The 18,362-nt window shown below is 35.6% G+C and overlaps 1 protein-coding gene across 1 annotated transcript; it reads left to right on the forward strand.

The window, feature by feature from the left end:
* The first annotated feature begins 17,092 nt into the window (after positions 1–17,092).
* LOC114074034 (receptor-like protein 32) lies at positions 17,093–17,578 on the forward strand. The gene has a single exon (XM_027911955.1). It carries the CDS (start codon positions 17,093–17,095, stop codon positions 17,576–17,578), a length of 486 nt encoding a protein of 161 aa, XP_027767756.1.
* Positions 17,579–18,362: the final 784 nt, after the last annotated feature.

The raw sequence follows: 18,362 nt of genomic DNA on the forward strand, positions 1-18,362 counted from the left end.
AAACCCCCCTTTTTACATTTTTATGTTTTTACTTTCTAAGGAAGTTATCAACCGAACAATAGTAATAACAAGTTAAAGTTAAGTCTAGACTATTTTCCTCGTGGGAACGATCCCAACCTCACTAGTTGGGTTATTTACTTGACGCGACCGCTTTAGTTCTTATTTGAGAAGTAAGTTTGAGCGTATCAGGTATTTCCAAAATATAATACAAAATTGGCTAATGACCATGTTATACCAACTTAAGCATGACCAATTGTATGCCAATCATTGGGACAAGTCCCAACATACTCTATTCAAATGCACCATGAATATAAGTAAGTATATTGAACAAGTTTATAACATTCATAAAGAGTGGTATAAAACTACCAAATGTCATTGAACAAGATAAGGTGATAATAACATAACCAAAAGCTTAAGAATAATGAAAGTTACCAAAATGAGGTGATAAAAGAAGTCAGACAAGTCTCACTCACCCCTACACAATTATGTTAAAGATACTCATATAAGAGGGTGTTAATAATCGTGAGACAAGTCTCATTAACACCAAGATGATAATGTAAGCTCTAATTAACTTTTCATCAAGTAAAGAAAGGAATGACTGGTTATCTAAAGAGTTAAGTAAACCTAATAACTAGAAGCAAGCTTCCATAATGTTTGAGTCAAACTCTAGGAGATAAGAAAGTAAAGTAAATCTGATCTTAACACCGATAGACTAGCAATGACCTTGTGCCCGCATATGTAAGTCTCATGAGATGAGGCTACCACCAAGGTGGACATGTAGTCTCCGTATGTCTCCTAGTATTTGAACTATGTTGTCAGCATAGAAACTAGCCAGTGGATTCCACCTAAGAGAGCTAGGTATGATGCGGTTTCACTTTGTCCGGTTATTCCACCTCTTTTCGGTGTAGGGAAGAAACTAGATTTCATGTTTAGCTCACATGATCTATGTCTGTTATAGCTAAGGAAGGTATCTGATTCACTTTAGCCGTGAACCCCTCTTTTCGGTGTGGGGATGACACTGACTTGGTTGCACTTAAGCTGGTAAACCCCCCTTTTTTGTATGTGGTAGACACAGAATATGGTTCACCTTAACTGAATAATCACCTCCTTTTGGTGTTTGTGGGGGGGGGGGGACACTTGATTTCATGTTAGCTCGCCTGATCTACTTCCGTTAATGCTAAAAAATTCTTTAAAGAAAGTATGAAAGAATGAAAGTAGCATGTTTACAGTGAAAAACAGATAAAAAAAGTAGAAATGTAAGTTCAATGTGAACTAAGAATGTAAGAGTTAAAGAATATCAATCACCAGTTTTGATAAGAATGAAGTTTTAACAAAATATGGGCATAGCCAATAAAGATTGGCTTATAATGACTTCTTATATTAGCCAATATATATATTCCAATAAAGAGAGCGAAACATAATGACTGAATCATTTGGAGGGTTAATATATGCCCCAACATATTTATGTTATGCAAATGATCAATAAATGGGCATATTTACAAAAGGTTGTCTTATAAAGATTTCATGTCCAATCTAAAAAGAATGGAAAGTGTAACTTTTAGTAAGGGTAGCCAAATCATTTCCTTAGACTTTTGGATTACTTACTCGATTCATTTTAGTTATGGGACTACAATGAATCATTGCACTTGTAAATAAAACAAATATCAAATTAGATAATTGAACTACACAACAGAAAGAAGAAAAAGACTAAAAAATAAACTAAAGGCTGGAGAGGTGAGCTCTCGGCCTAAGAGAGCAAAAATAGTAAGTTTTGTTTAAGTTTTTGTAAAATTATTTTAATGATTCCAAGGTCTTATGTTCATATAGAAAATGATTTGTGTGCTTTGAATGCATTAAAGTATGTCATATTCACACCATAATTCACAAATAACGAATTTAGAAAGTCTAGTGACTTCACTTTCAAAAAATGGCATGTTGTTATAGGAAAATCTTTCCTTGATCATGCATAGTTCGTACGTGTATATGTGTATACACCCATACATAGTACAAGTGTGTAATAACCCTATAGTATTACTATTTCATAGGCGTAGGTCAGAGAGCAGATTGAAGAATCATTGAAGCAGTTTGGATCAGTAATCTCCAGACTTTGGTAGGTCCTCTTGAGTTTGAGGATGCTACACCTATCATTCTAGCTTAGTAATTCAGACATAGCTAGTGGAAGTTGTCGCTAGCGTTTCATTTCAGAGTTTTATTCAAAGCTTTATATTAAGGCCGTTTGGAAAACTATTAATGTATATTGATTTCTTCATTGAATTGCTTACTCGATTTTATATGGTTGTTAAGTTTAAGCTCACTAGAATATTATTCTATATAGTAATCATATGAAGTCTATGTATACTTCACTATGTTTTAAAAGTTTTAAATTTTCCGCAAATTTAACTATATGATTGTGATGAAAGCTAAGAAGAGGCTTGTCTGGGACCTCTAAGAGGTTAACGATGCCGATTGCATTCAGATTCCAGAATTTGGGTGTGAAGAAGCACTCATGGAAATCATATTTCCCTTTTTTTTTAAAAAAGAATGTGAAAAAATTTACTTTTGGGAATAGTTAGTTACAATATATCACTTTAACTAGAATAAACTCCAGTCTACTCTTTCTTGACACAAGTGCTCAAGTCCTAAATTAATTTTTCGAAAAAATTGTAAAATACTTCAAAACTATGGCACAATGCCCGATACTCAATAATTCTCAACTGAAGAGCTTTAATTGTAATACTCGTTTGAAGAATGTTCGAACCAAAGGGTTCATTTGGAATGGGCGTGAACAACTAAACTCAATGACATTATGGGTAATATGTAATAGTCCAACAATAAAAGATAAACTCTCAAAAGGTCTTAGGAACTCAACACTCAAGGTTAGAACTTGAAGATAGTACTCGTATCAATGATACTCAATTTAGCGAGTCTATGCAAAATTTATGGTCATGAACGAATCGAATCAAGGGTTAACATAACAATGTGGAACTCGTCTATACAACTCTTATCATTCACATACTCAATTTCTCAAAACATAAATCAAATCGATGATTGATATCAAAGGATCCACAATTGAATGCAAAGACATTCTTGAACTCTACTCTTTCCTCCTTCAAAGGATCATAAATACATTCTCCTCACTATTTTTCTCACTTATGAAGTTATTAGAGTTTGTAGAAGACTCCTCAAAAGACTCAAAGAGACTTTCTCAAGAAACTCAAAAATATACTCAAGACTAGTGTCTTAACTCTACTTTTAATTTTAATTTATGTATTCAAGGTTACAATGCATGTTTATTAATGATTTTTAGATGTTTAGAAGTCATTTAGAGTAGTTAGAATGAATAAGATATATTACAATACTGCAAAAAGAATGAGATGGGTTAAACAACGGAAAAAAAAGGGGAGTAGAAACCCTGGAGCACTGCTTGCACGTGGCGCCAACCCTCAAATTTGAGAGGGAACATTCTAACACATTGATGGGGCGCCGCCCGAGCCCCTTGTGCGCATTTGGGTCGCGTCGAGCCATCCCCTTTCAAGGATAACCCCATGAAATTTATCTCACGTTTTCTGATCTTAAGTCGCTTAAAATCATGTATTTTCTCAAGTTATCCTTAGATTTTTTTACGCAAGGTATGTACCAACTAATCTACTTAAAACAACACTCAAATAACTAATTTTCATCTACGTAATTTATAATTAAAACCACTACAAAAAAAATGATTTTGAATGAACTTCAAGATCACATACCAAGAGCTTAATTCCTTCAACTTTTTGAGAATGGAATTACGTTAAAAATAAGATAATTGGCTTGTGGTTGAACAAAAGCAACACCATGGAAGTTTCCATACCTTTTAGGAATCAAATCCATAGAGAAAATTCATAACAATACTCAGGAACCACGACGAACACCTTGATCCTTTCGTTTTATTTCCTTTTTCTCTTCTTTTCTCTTCTTGAACTATCAGTTCAAACCCAAGGCATATATTAGGATTATTATATGGAACTTAAACAAAATATACCCCTTAATCCTCACTAAAATCAAATTAAATCTAACTCAATAAGGAAAAGACCAAAATAACCCTTGCTATTTCAGGGACACTTTCCTCAGTTGGACAACATGACTTTAACATGGCATAAATCACTCATCCAAACCAGAACCATTGCACAACTCAGTGGTGTTAGAAAGATAATTAAAAGATCTTTCATTTTCAATCTTATGCCACGCCTAAGTCATCTTTTAGTGAGATTCATATTCATTTGAAGTTGACCCAAAACATAGAATACCATAGGATTGACTTCAATGAATTATCTCAAAATATTTTTGGAACACAAGATGCTACATCTAATAATCTTAACACTTGGTAAAATTGTAAATTCCTTGGTAATAATATACTAACTATGAAGGATGGTTCATGTTTTAGCTTAAAAATTGTAAGGGGTGTTACAATATCTCCCCCTTTGGATAATTCGTCCTCGAATGAGGATTGGACTTGGTATGGAACAGGGTTACTCTTACTAAGTTAAGAGTGTAATGGTACGTTCTTATTATATTCAAAGTTAACCCAAATCCTTAGATTCGATTTTTATACCTTTTTATAAGGAATCTCATTAAAAACCTATTACTTTTCCACCACATTGGGATTGTATCAAGAACCACCTAAAGTAGTTTAACAAAACCACATTCAATGTTTATAATATACCAAGTTCATTGACTCCTACCTGACTCCTTAAGAAAAATCTTAGGGCTCTGATTTAACTATTTCTCATAGAAACACCTCATCCTCTTCTTTTTTAAATTCTAATGGAATTATCACACCATCATCATTTCGATAATCTACGATAATCTTTGGAACTCATTATTTTCATATTCTCAAACACATGACTTGATTTCACATCTTGTCATCTTCCCCTTAGATCTAAATGTTATAGTTATAAAACTTTGGACCTATTCCATAATCTCTAATCGGTCGACATCTTCTTTTATTGGAAAACTCGGAAGAAGTTTAGTGCATGATTATCGAACTCTCTATAAGCAGGTACTAATGTCACGACCAAAGAGTACCCCCTAGGCGTAACATGTTGTACTAGACCCCAAAGGGGTCTCATATAGGCCTTTATAATCATAACATATGTAATGTAAAAGTATTGAAAATTAAAAAAATTCTTAAGACCACACAATAGAGAATATCTTCATAAGTAATTTGAAGTCTTTACTAAATCTTTGTCTAAAACCTTCTATTTAAACACTTCAATTGAATTTCTTGGGACGCATGCCATACACAGTCCAAAATATGAGGAATGACATAAAAGAAAAAAGGCTTTTTCCTCGAAGCTATAGGGACTAACCAATTCTTTAACTCGTCTTGGTAGTTGGAACCCTATCCTTCAAAGAAACTCAATCTTTGAAACCCTAAATTCGATTAGAATGTAGGCAATATGTATTAGTACCAAATGTACCAAGTACGAAAGCTAGTACAGTATCATAAAAACATAGTAATGGTAAGTCAAAATAAGACATAAACATAAGACATGACCATAAGAGATAATCACATAGTCATAACAAATTCATCATAGTTAAATAATCATATCATAATCTCAAACATAAGCATCATATAATTATAAGTCAACATAAGACATAATTCATGAGTATATCATAATCATATAAGAATAATTGACTCATAGTCATCATTCCCAAAATAGCTCTGTTCTATAGTAACATCAAAAGCAGACATGTGCAAAGTAAGAATAACATCCCATAATATAAACCAAACAAACTATCCATTTTAGTTCATATTAATCATAGTTTATATGCATGGTTAACTCTTAATTTCTCCATCAAAATGGTTCTATGTTCTTAAGTAACCACAATACACACATGTGCAATGCTTAAAAGGAATCCCATACTACCCTTCACACTAAGAATAACCTAGAAGTCTTCCTAATTGTATTCACCCTACGTTGGCCTTATAATTAGTTTAACTCTCATAAGTAATGGAATCTCTCACCTTTAGTCAATTATACGTAGGAAGGGCAACTATAGCCCAACTCTATCTCAAGACTTCTCTTTAATGACCCTAATTCATGCTTTTTCAATGCATTTATACGACCATATAATATTATTAATGGTAAGTATTACCTTTAGATCCTCATACTAACACTTCCTGGTTTGAAAATAGTTCTTCTCTTTAACCTTAAAACACTACGATGTACTCTCTTAAGCATATTATAGTTTATTATAAGATTGAACCATAGGATACTCTTCTTTTAATAAGGTCTCTACTCATATGACCTTGTCAAATACTACCTTAAGAATGCCTAAGTCCACTTATACTTTTGAACACTTTGAGGTACTCTCTTAAGTAATTTTTAGTTTATTTATGCATTAGAATGATGTGAGATGCTTCTTAAAGCATGTCTTAGTTCATTGGATATGAAGATTGTTGCTACGAATCTTCACTCAACTATGTTAAGGCCCGCATCTCATGAGAACTAACTTTTGGAAAACCCACACTCCACTACATAAGAGCTCCCCCATTACCTTGGATAGTCCTCACATCAACTAGGTTTGTCTCTCCTTTCTTCTTGGAGTCTGGACCTTATCCTGTATGACACTACAAATCATTATGAATATAAACTTGGAGACAAGCATAAACCTCAAGGTTTACTTTTTAAGCCTTGCTTAGCACTCATCTCTCAAGGAAGGATGTCATTGACAATCTATCCATATACGAGTGATTCTTCACTCTCATATATTAAGCATTCATAAGGTAGGTTAGCTTAGTATAGGCCTTTCACCACAATCCAACCTATTAGACCTTTATTCTCTTATAGACTTTCCTCTCAAATCCTTAGCAACAATCGTTAATCCCAATAGATTCATCCTAAATCCCTAGATATCATGATCACAAACATTAATCTCAAGATTGATTTTCTCAGTCTCTTCTTTATAACTAGATTTCAAGGTAATTTGATAAAATCTCATATTACTAAGTGATTCTAGTACCAACTAATCATAAAGGTTTAATTACCATCTTACCAATAAAGATCAATCATATTCAATAAGACCTAGTTCACTTAATGACTAGATGATCCTAAGTATGATAAATTAGTAAACATGGCATTGATTTAAGAAGGTCACTATTGAACCTTCAAATTTGCATGTAATGGCATAAACCCACAAAAACCAAATTCATCAATTTAGATTGTGTTTTACAATATAAATTACATTAAATAATAATAATAGCATAAAACAATTTAAAATCAATTATAATTGGGTGCTATCGACTTGATTGGAATTACACCCACACCCTACCCACAATGCAAGAAAAATTCTAGATAGATTGGGGGTTTTCAATTTCACAAGTGGGGAAACTATGGGGGTTGTATGGGTGGAGAACGCATAGATTATTAAACTTCACATAACTCTTTCAAAATTCCTAAACGAAGCTTGAATCAATGGAGAAATAGTGCCATCTTCTCTTCTGTTCTTCTTTTTGTTCTTCTTCTACACTTTTAGAGATAGAAATTGTTGTGAGTAATTTGGGGTCGTATATAAATGAGTTAATTACATAGTGTTGGGAAACTATTAGTATTGGGAAACTATTAGACTCATATAGGTTTCTATTTAAAAAATAATCTACCTCCCAAAGACCCTAGTTAATTACTAACTGAATCCCCCAAAGCCCAACTTAAAATAAAAAGGCTAAAGACTGGAATAACATCTATGGATCCCCACGTACGACTGTAGGTGGGTTGACGCCTCGTGATGCACCTTCGTAGATTTCACCTGAGTATAATACCTGAATGAATTTGCAGACCTTGACCCACTAAACCCCACCTAAGGGGCTTGGGTCAACCTACGACCAGTATGTTCCAACCTTACGTCACCAAATTTTGAAGATTTGGGGACTGTTTTTGGGGTCCCTAAATGGACACCCTGGGTTGACCTTGGGTGGTTCATACCAAGATATTAAACCCTAAAACCCTTGTTCAATGAAACAGAATCATTTCTTTTGATTTTAATCCATATACAACTCTCAAAAACTCCTACCTAAGGCTCTATAACTCACTAGTTCAATTCATAAATTTCCGGGGTGTTACCTATTGCTATCTATCTTTCATATTTCTCTATACCTCTATATATTACCCTCTAACTCAAGGCATTATCACTACTACAACTCATGATCTCATAACTCATGCTACCTTTTTGGGTAAAAGTAATACCCAGGCTGTAAAGATACTTTATCATAAGGATCTTAGGTTAAACAATGCATAGACTAGAGACTATGACTCAAATTTAGTTAAAACACACAATTCATAAGAGTATGTGTGTATTTTTCTCAAACTCAACGCTTGACTCCCTCATGGTCTTCTCTCAAACCCTTTGGAGTCTCATGACTTTCTCTAGAATTTGTTAAGAGTACCTCGTTGACTTTATTTTCAACCACCTCAAGTATTTTGGGTAGTCGAATGGGTATGTGAACACACGAGTTAGAATAAGTCTCTATCAAATAGATCTATTGCACGATTCTATATATGAAAGAAAGGAAACTTGTCCTAAATGTTTGCACTTACTTTTTTTAAAGAAGTAGGGCTTCACTAGAATAAATGAGATACTACTTGACACCGCTTCGTAGACAACCTATGACACTTGAACTCTAGGCTCTCACACAAAGTTTTTCATGACTCAAGTCTTCACCCTGGATGTGGCCGGCACTAAAGAACCATTGTTCGTCCCGAAGAAAACCTTCATCCTAGGTGACTACAAGAGGAAGACTAAGTCAAGTATAAAAACGTTAAAAGTGATTAAAAATTCATGAATCTCAAATATAAGATTTAACTCAAATACTTTTCACTTGATTAAAATAAGACATTCAACTAGCCATAAAATGGGAAATTCAAGTATTTAGAAATTTATGAAAAATAAGTGAACATACTTCTCATACTCTATTGTCTATATATGAGGCCTTTATCTGACGAGGATAAATGTCATGACAAGACACAAGTCAACCTAAGAAAATTGAAAGAAAAATCCTCTGAAACCAAGGGAGCTCAGAATAGCTAACTTCAACTCCTTGTGGTATCAACAAAGATCATGTTGATGATATTGAATGCATGTATCTTCGTAATGAAATGATGTAGGCTAGATGGCTCAGTATATGGAATGTACAATCATGTACAGAGAATTTTAAAGCATTGAAATAGGCTTTAAATGGTGGATTCGAAACATAATTTCCTCGACTTAACTAACTCAACTCAACTCAATTTATATAAACATTGTTCAATACAACTCAACGATAGGATATTCAACTTTGTGAAAAAAGTCTTGACTCATCAATAAGATATTCAACTCTAGGTACTCAACTCTAGATACTCAACTCTTGATACACTACTAAATGTAAAGAAAAAATACCGATACAATATATTGAATGATTTTAAAATAGTAGAAAGCAACTCAATTCGTGTGAAAGGATAACACATAACCTTGCTTGTATATGACAATATAAAGAAAACTACGTGTATATCTTTGTAGGAGTTTCTTCAACTGCCAACCATCACTAAGAGTAATATAATGATACAACGTCTTTCCTCACGCTGCCAAGGTCGTCGTACACTTTGTCGGTGTATAGAACCTACTAACTAAGTGGATTCACTAGTCTGTAGTAAAAGCAATATGGAATCCTGTAAAAAGTATGACCCTTCTTAACCCATGTTTGATACATGGTTCTAGACACTTTGAATTTTTTGAACTCAAACTTGTCCCACAATCGGTGCTCAATACTACTCCCAAAATATAACTAGTTAATATTTTTGGTCATTTGATATTATTACTCAAAAAGTATCTTAAAAGTTCTCTTTGTAATCAGTGTTTCCTTCTCTTTTAAATGTAAAATATACTCTTGGAAATACTTAGTTCTCATATATGATTTTATAGAAATTGAAATAAACTATACTTTTCACAATTGAAATGATTAAGTCTTGAAACAATTTTATAAAAATATGTAAAAGACTTCTTAGAATAAAGTTCATATTGAACTGTTGATTTAAATGACTCAATTAAAGGTATTAATAACCATAATTAAAACTCAATACTCGAAACTCAACAACTCATACCTCAATAACTTTAATGGTAATACTCGTTTCATGAATGCTCGACTTAGAGGGTTCGTTCATGTTCAGGACCCCAAAATGAATTAGGACGAAATAGAATCTATCATGTGTGTCTTCAGCTTATAGAGTCTTAAAAAGAATAATTTAGTGTTTAAGAGGTAGTATATGAATTTTGGAAGTCAAACGTCCAAGACATTCAAAAGTTAGACTTGAGAACGTGCTTGTGTGGCTTAATATGTTTCATGAGGTTTTATGTAGTGTTTGGGGCTCAAATTGATAGGAAGGGTTCCTAATATCTATACGGTTGTTGTTAGGGTGGAAACGTCTGGGCATGAATCCCCAAGGACAACCCGCAGGGTCGTTTAGGAGGACCAAAAAATAAGGCACTACACTGCCTTGGTATTATTAACCTACGATTGCTAAAAACGCAACGTAGCTCCACGGATGCCCCGTTGATTCGGAGCGTACCCCCATACTTAGAATGGGAGCTCAAGCCTTCATTTTGTAGAGTATCTGTCACAAACTACGTATTTTTAGGGCGCAACCATCATTCCATCGACGGTCCATCGACTACAACCGCTGATGGGACAGAAAATTTTTCTACAACACTCTGGTCATTTGAGAGGTGAATGGGAAATTCACCCCACGTCAAAATAAATTCATGGATAGTTAAATTATCTGGTTTTAGGTAATTTCTGAGTATTTAAACAATAAGAGTCCCGTTTAGACATTAGACTAAAAGATCAAAACCTCTCTCTCTAATACTTTCTCAAGAACAGCATAGAATAAGAAGAAAATTTGAAGTTGTTATTAGGACTAAATTCACCAAGGATTCAAGCTAGTATTAAGTCTATAATCTAAGATATGTGATGCTTATTCATCCATGAATTCTTCCATTAATGGAGTCCCCTAGTTATTCCTCAATTGTGAATCCAAAGAACCCCAATCTAGAGAAGGTTGTAAATGCATTGTGGTTAAGGCTTGATTGTGATCCCAATATAGTGGGTAGCATTAAATTATGTTCATATTATGACTATGTGATGTTTTCATGAGGCTTTAACGGTGAATTGTAGTATTTGATGATAATCATGGTGATTTTAGACCTTAGAGGCAAGATGAAGGTTCTAACTTGATATTCTTAATTATATTGTCTTATATTCTATTTGATCATGATTGAATCATATAAATACAAATTAAAATAGGCCTATAGTATCTAGGTTGTTCTTTACTTATAAATTTATAATTGAACCTATGTGATCATGTATGATTAGACTTACTTTCTAAATGTAATTGAACATAGATCATAATGAATTGAAGGTAATAATATACTATGGACTGTTATGCCATTGATGCTAGGGCTTTGAGGGTAAAGTCATTATGAGAAGATTGTGATGATGGTTTCTTTTTGTTCTACACCTTGACATGAACATGATAGGGGAATCAACTTCTCTCACATATATGAATTTTAGGTTGACCTAAGAACCTAAAATGAATAAAGAAATGATGGACTAGATTAGCTTGAAGAATCAATTCTTGCGTAATAGACTTGGTGAGACAAGACTAAGACATGGTAGCTTGATATGTGAATCTCATGATAGCTTGATATGGTAGATCTCAAGGGTGGCTTGAGATAGTAACTATCAAGGATACTTGAGTTGAAATACTCATGGTACCTTGAGATGTTGAATCTCATAGATTCTTTGGCTTAATAACTCATGATAGCTTGATGTCACGATCGGAGTCTAGAGCCCAGACGGACCGGTGTCTTTGACCTCTTAGAGGTCGCAGACAATCCTACTATTCATAATATTCACAATCAACCATCTAACATTAAGATTATCAACTGAAAGAAAAAATTCAATACTGCATCAAATGTATAATTAGGATTAGGAAAGTCATGACATGAGAGTAACATGCATTATCATACTTATAATATTACACATAACACATAACATCTTGCACATAGCACATAACATATTGCATATAGCACATAACATTTTTCATATCATTCGTTCATATGACATGAGACCTGGAATCATGGACTTGACATCAAGACTTCCCAAAATGATGGCTCAACTTATGGGACCTTAACTAGGGAGCCTTCTTTAAAAAACAAAGAATATGCTTCATTCATTCATACGTACTTCGTTTTAGTTCATTCATGGGCTAGTGTAAACACAAGCTAAACCTAGGATGTAGTTTAAGACTTTCATCGGGTTGGCTGTGCAATGATCAAGAATGACCTAGTGTCATTACTTAAGTCTAGCTCACCTCTTTATTATCTTATCCTAACACCTTTGGTATCATTCATTTCATTATGTGCATCATTTGAGGCTGGCCTCATTCATTCATGGGGAACTTTAACTTTAACCGACATAGATCATGTGAGATTCATGAAATATAATGTCTCCCCCACACCGAAAAGAGGTGGGATCACCGGCCAAAGTGACCCAATACATGCTAGCGTATATGGAAATTGAACCCCGCAAGATCCCTATATCGGCAGTATAGGTTCAAAGACTAGAAGAAATAAGGAGACCCAAACCCGGCATGCCGAACAGTCTCATCTCATGAGAGTTATGTGAACCTCCGCCCTTACCAATAAAAAGCATCATCTCATGAGACTGGTCTCTTCATTAACTTTACACTCTCATAGGTGATTACATTTTGGTAACATTTACTTAGGCTCATTTGAGATTGCTCTCATCTTTTACATTAGCCTCATATCATGTGTCACCACATTCATCAACATTAGCGCATTTTCTCTTTATAATTACTCACCCCTTTTACGTGAATGTTCATTTCATCATACGCCAATGCGCCTAGCCATTTAGTGTGTTTCACACTCCTACTTAACCCTTCTACGGTTTCATCATTTCATGGTTCATTTCATCATTTCATTGTTCATTTCATCATTTCATTATTCATTTCATCATGTGCCAATGCACTTTGCCATTTAGTGTGTTTTCACTCTTACTTAACCCGTCTATGGTTACATCATTTCATTACATACATCTTAGGTTCACTTATTTCTAAACGTATGCTAGACTTAAGGGTCTATACATACAAGCCATGAGGCTTCATTCACATTTCGTTTAAGTGATTCATATGTTCCTAAGATTATGTGGTACAAGACTTATGCATCTTGTATGTATGCCAAGATCTTGATTTTGATCTAAGTAGGCAACATTATTCTTGAATATTTAATTCACGTTGGATTATGTATCAATATAGAATTTGGGCAAGGTAACCCGGATACAAATCCCTTGGACAACACTTGATATTTTTCTTTTTATTTAATTTGAATCCACATGACATTGGGACACTAGATCGAGCCCCAACATCAACATTTCCTTTTTATTTAAATCCTTTGAAAATTCTATTTCTTGGCCGTGGGATTGTGGGTTCGAACCCCCACAACATTTTTTTATTTGTTTTCATTGACTATCTCGAGTTAAGCATGAGGTTGTGGGATCAAACCCCCACAGCCTCACTTTACTTTTCTTGTAATTCTCCTTTACTTCCTAGAGGTCGTGGGTTCAATTCCTACGCCTCACATTTTTTTTCTCTTCATTTTTTAATCTCCTTTAATACCTAGAGGTCGTGGGTTCAATCCCCAGGCCTCACAATTATTTTCTTCTCATTATTCCTTAACCTTGACCAAGAGGTTGTGGTTTTGAATCCCACTCCTATCATTTCTTATTTTCATACATCATTTTCCACCCAAAACCATTGTTCGAATCCTCTTCACAACACTCACAAGATGACACAATAACACCTTGAACATTATTTTATTGGCTTTAAGGTTCAAAATCAAGGCATTAGGATGACTCGAGTTGTACCCCTCCAAGATTAGCTCTTCTTCTTTAAGGAAATGAAATATCACAACCGTACTACGTCATTCCATACAAGTATAACAACAATGAAACCATTCCATGCCAAGAATAACATCAAAATTATGCATCAGTAACTCAATCAAGTTTGCACACATAGTCCTACCACATACAACTATTGGGCAATCCTTGTATACTCTAATAGTTCTTACATTCTCTCCTAAAGGCGTACTAACCACTATAGGATCATGCAGAACTTCAGGCAAAATCTCAAAAGTGAGAGCTGGCAAAGGATTTACAAAGGAAAACCTAGACCCTGGATCAAGTAAAGCATAAACAAAAGTCGGGAATACTTGCAACATGCCATTAACCATATCAGCGGACTTCTCCTACTCCTCCCTGCCTTTCAAGGCGTAGAACCCGTTCGTCTTAGGAGGCTCGGCTGCTGGTGCATTCTGTGGATTAGGCCTAGGCTGAGCATTACCTCCATCCTGACCTCTTTTGTGTGGGCAGTCCTTAATCATGTGCTCGCTCTTACCACAATCGAAGCAAGCATTAGTGCCCTGTCTTTACTCTCCACTGTGAGCATGGCCACACTTAGCATAGTCATTTCAGTGATGCTGCATCCCACTTCCATTGCCCTTCCTGGCCTCAGGTTTTCCTCCTCTAGGTGTTGTACTTCTATGAGAGTTAGAGTTCCCTGAAATCTATTGCCCCTTTTTGAACCTAGGATACACACGGACGCAAAAATTCTTTTTGTGGCCTCCATGGCTGGGACCTGCCTGATCTTGAGGCTTAGGCCTCCTAGCATCATGAACGCCCCTCTTCTTGCGGGTGTCCTTTACTTGCTGGACATGCACCATCAACCTTGAGAGGTCCATGTTATCATGGAGCATCACAGACCGAAACTCCTCCTCCAGATCTCCGTTGGTTCCTCTGAGGAACCTGCTCATCTCATCCCTACTATTAGATACAAGGGAAGTAACATACCTAGACAGTTTAACAAACTTCGGGGAATACTCCCTGAGTGTCATGGATCCTTGCTTAAGGTTGATAAACTCCTCAACCTTGGCCTCCCTAATTTCTCTAGGAAAGAATCTCTCCAAAAAGGTTGTCTTAAACATCTCCCAAGTCACCGGAACTCCGTCCAAAACTTGGCTATCTTGCAATATCTTGCACCAAGTCTGTGCAACATCCTTTAGTTGATAGGAAGCCAACTATTCTTTCTCAGTATCTGTGGCCTCCATAGCCACCAAGATCTTATGCACCTCATCCACAAACTCATGAGGATCCTCTGAAGTCATAGGCCATGTGATAATTGGAGGATTCATCCTCGTAAAGTCTCTCAACCTGTCAGCCATACCGCGAGATCGTAGGTTCTCCCTTTGAACATTCTGCCGATTGACCTGGTCAGTCATTGACTAGGCCTGCATAGTGATGGCCTGTGCCATCTAGGCAAGATATGCCCTCACCTCAGCATCAGTCAACCCAGTAGGGTTAACCGGCATAGCACTCCTTCGACGAGAACCTGGGGTGTAACCTAATTGTCCCAAGTAGTGCTCCTCCTCTCCTCTTACCAAGGGTTCTCCTTCTATTCATTCTCTGAAAAAACAAGGATTGATGTTAGACACGCTCATAACATCATGAAAATCAGACATTAGGAAAGGCACGATAAGATCAGAAGAAGGGAATTTTTCCTACTCATCATGCAGTCTCTTATTCAGGATAATGGTGCACTTCACTACCATGACTTAAAAAACTACTGAATGTGGTTGATGTGAACTTATTATGATCGAAATTTAACCTAGTGCTCTGATACCAACTTTTTTAAGACCGGAGTCTAGACCCCAGATGAAACCGGCGTTGTTGACCTTTCAAAGGTCGCAGACAAGCCTACTCACGTCATATTTACTTCATCTAGGTTAATTTTAGCGGAAATTTTTGTTTGTTATCATTCATAAAGGTAATTCTACTTACATTCATAATGTTCACAATCAACCATCTAACATTAAGATTATCAACTAAAAGAAATAGTTCAATACTGCATTAAATGTATAATTGTAAAAATGGCACCAATATAATGTCTGAAATAAAAGCGGAAAGAAACACTAGTGAAACATACTCCAATAGCTCAATCCTATATCTAAGCTAGAATATTATGGGAAAGAATTCTAGAAAGCATGAGGGCCTACCATGTCCGGATGAATGCTCCACTTCCGGCTAGTTTCAGCATCAACCTGTAGCTCTAGCATCCACATGTGCGTGCACATAAAATTGTAGAGTTGTATAGGGTTAGTACACAGTTGAATAAGTATGGGTATATTCACGCACACACCAAGGACATGCATTAGAAGGAATAGATCTTTCCTAACAACATGATTATGGAAAGTCAAGTCAATGGACTTGCCAAATTGGGATTAAGAAAGTTAGTGAGCTTTCCAAATTTGGATTAGGAAAGTGAGTGAGCTTTCAAAATTTGAATTAGCAAAGTCAGGCCATGAGAGTACATGCATCATCATGTTTATCATATTGCACACATCACATAACATCTTGCACATAGAACATAACATATTGCATATAGCACACAACACTACACCATTTTAGGTCTACGGCAACACTAAATCTTGACAACGCTGATAAAGTGTTGCCTAAAATACTTTTGGAACACTTTTATAGTGTAGCCAATGATTTTGAATTTTAGCTACATTAATTTTAGCAACACTTCTAAAGTGTACTCTTTAATGGGCTAAACTACACTTTATAAGTGTTGTTATAGTTGGCAACAACTATTTACATGAATGGCCACACTTTTAAAGTGTGTTATTTTTATAATTGAAAATACAACACATTAAAAATGTGGCCTTAGTGTTTTCACCAAAATTTTATATTCCCTCCAACATTTTAACATTAAAATTTCATCTCCCTCCCATTGTTATTTGGCCAAAAAAATAAAACATTAAAGAAATATTAAAAAGAATAAAACATTAAAGAAATAAAAAAAAGGCCACATTTCCTTACTTAACAGCTCTTATATATTTATATAATTCAAATCTCCACTTGGAAGGTAGTATGAAATTTTCTTCTTTTTCTCTTTTCCACCAAACATGGTACTCATGATATATTTCCTGAAAATTGACAGGTGAGATACGAATGGAGTTCGGTAATCTTCAGAAACTTCACGAGTTGGATTTAGCACAGAATGAGCTAACTGGCTCTGTTCCTCACAACATTTTCAACATGTCAGCACTGCAGAATGTAGATTTTGGAGAAAATAAGCTTTCAGGTACTCTACCTTCAGATTTAGGTCGTGGAATGCCAAATCTAGAAATATTTCATTGTGGAGGAAATAATCTGAGTGGTTTTATCTCTTCTTCAATCTCAAATTCATCAAAACTCAGACAACTTGACCTCTCACGAAACAGTTTCACAGGTACAATTCCTAAATCACTTGGTAACTTAGAATACCTTGAGTTACTTCACTTGCTGTCGAATAATTTTGTCAGCGATTCAACATTGAGCTTCCTTGCATCATTGACAAACTGTAGGAATCTAAGAGCACTCACGTTAGCAGGTAATCCGTTTGATGGTTATTGCCTGCATCTATTGGTAATTTCTCAAACTCCTTGCAAATTTTGAAGCATCTAAATGTAAACTGAAGGGTGTCACCTTAAGCTTGGTTTGTCTAGTGCATTTTCAAGTATAGATTGTGACTTTAGCTAATTCAGTCGTTTTGGCCATAAGTATAGATATTAACTCTATTTGCTGGAAATCTGTCAAAACGCGGCTGGGTCGACGGACCTCGCAACGGGACGTCGTGGACCTCGCGACGGCCCGCCTTGGACCTCGCGACGGGCCGCCGTGGACCTCGCGATGGGCCGTCGTAGTCATGAGAGGCCGTCGTTGTCATGACGGGCCGTCGTGGTCATCCGTCGTGGTCATGACGGGCTGTCGTGATCATCCGTCGTGGTTATGATGGGCCGTCGTGGACTCCGTCGTCCCACACCTGCAAATTTCTTCTGCTACTTCTCTGATCTTCATGACGAACATGCAGGACGGATCGTCATGGCTATGACGGTCCGTCACGCTTTCCGTTACAGCTGAAATTTCAAATTGATTAAGTGTTAAATTTCTTAATTTTGTGTTCTTTCTTTATAACCATAACTTTTGACATCCTAGTAGAAGGCATGCTTCCATATCTACAAACAAATAAACATATAATTATTAGGAGAATCTAATTGTTTGTGTCTCCTCATTAATTCCTTTTTCCTTTAGTGTTCGTGTTAGTTTGCGTGCATCATGGTTATTGTATAACACCAAATATTTTATATTGTTTCTTATGAAGTTTGACCCTTAATGCAATTATTCATTGTTGTTGAACTCATTTGGAATTCTAGACACCTAAGGGAAGATCATCTACTTT

The sequence above is a fragment of the Solanum pennellii genome, chromosome 9 (genome assembly GCF_001406875.1).
Source record: "Solanum pennellii chromosome 9, SPENNV200".
NCBI lineage: Eukaryota > Viridiplantae > Streptophyta > Magnoliopsida > Solanales > Solanaceae > Solanum > Solanum pennellii.

What these genes read in the sequence shown, in the direction of transcription:
- LOC114074034 (XM_027911955.1), top strand. Translation starts at nt 17,093, where the DNA reads ATGGAGTTCGGTAATCTTCAGAAACTTCACGAGTTGGATTTAGCACAG.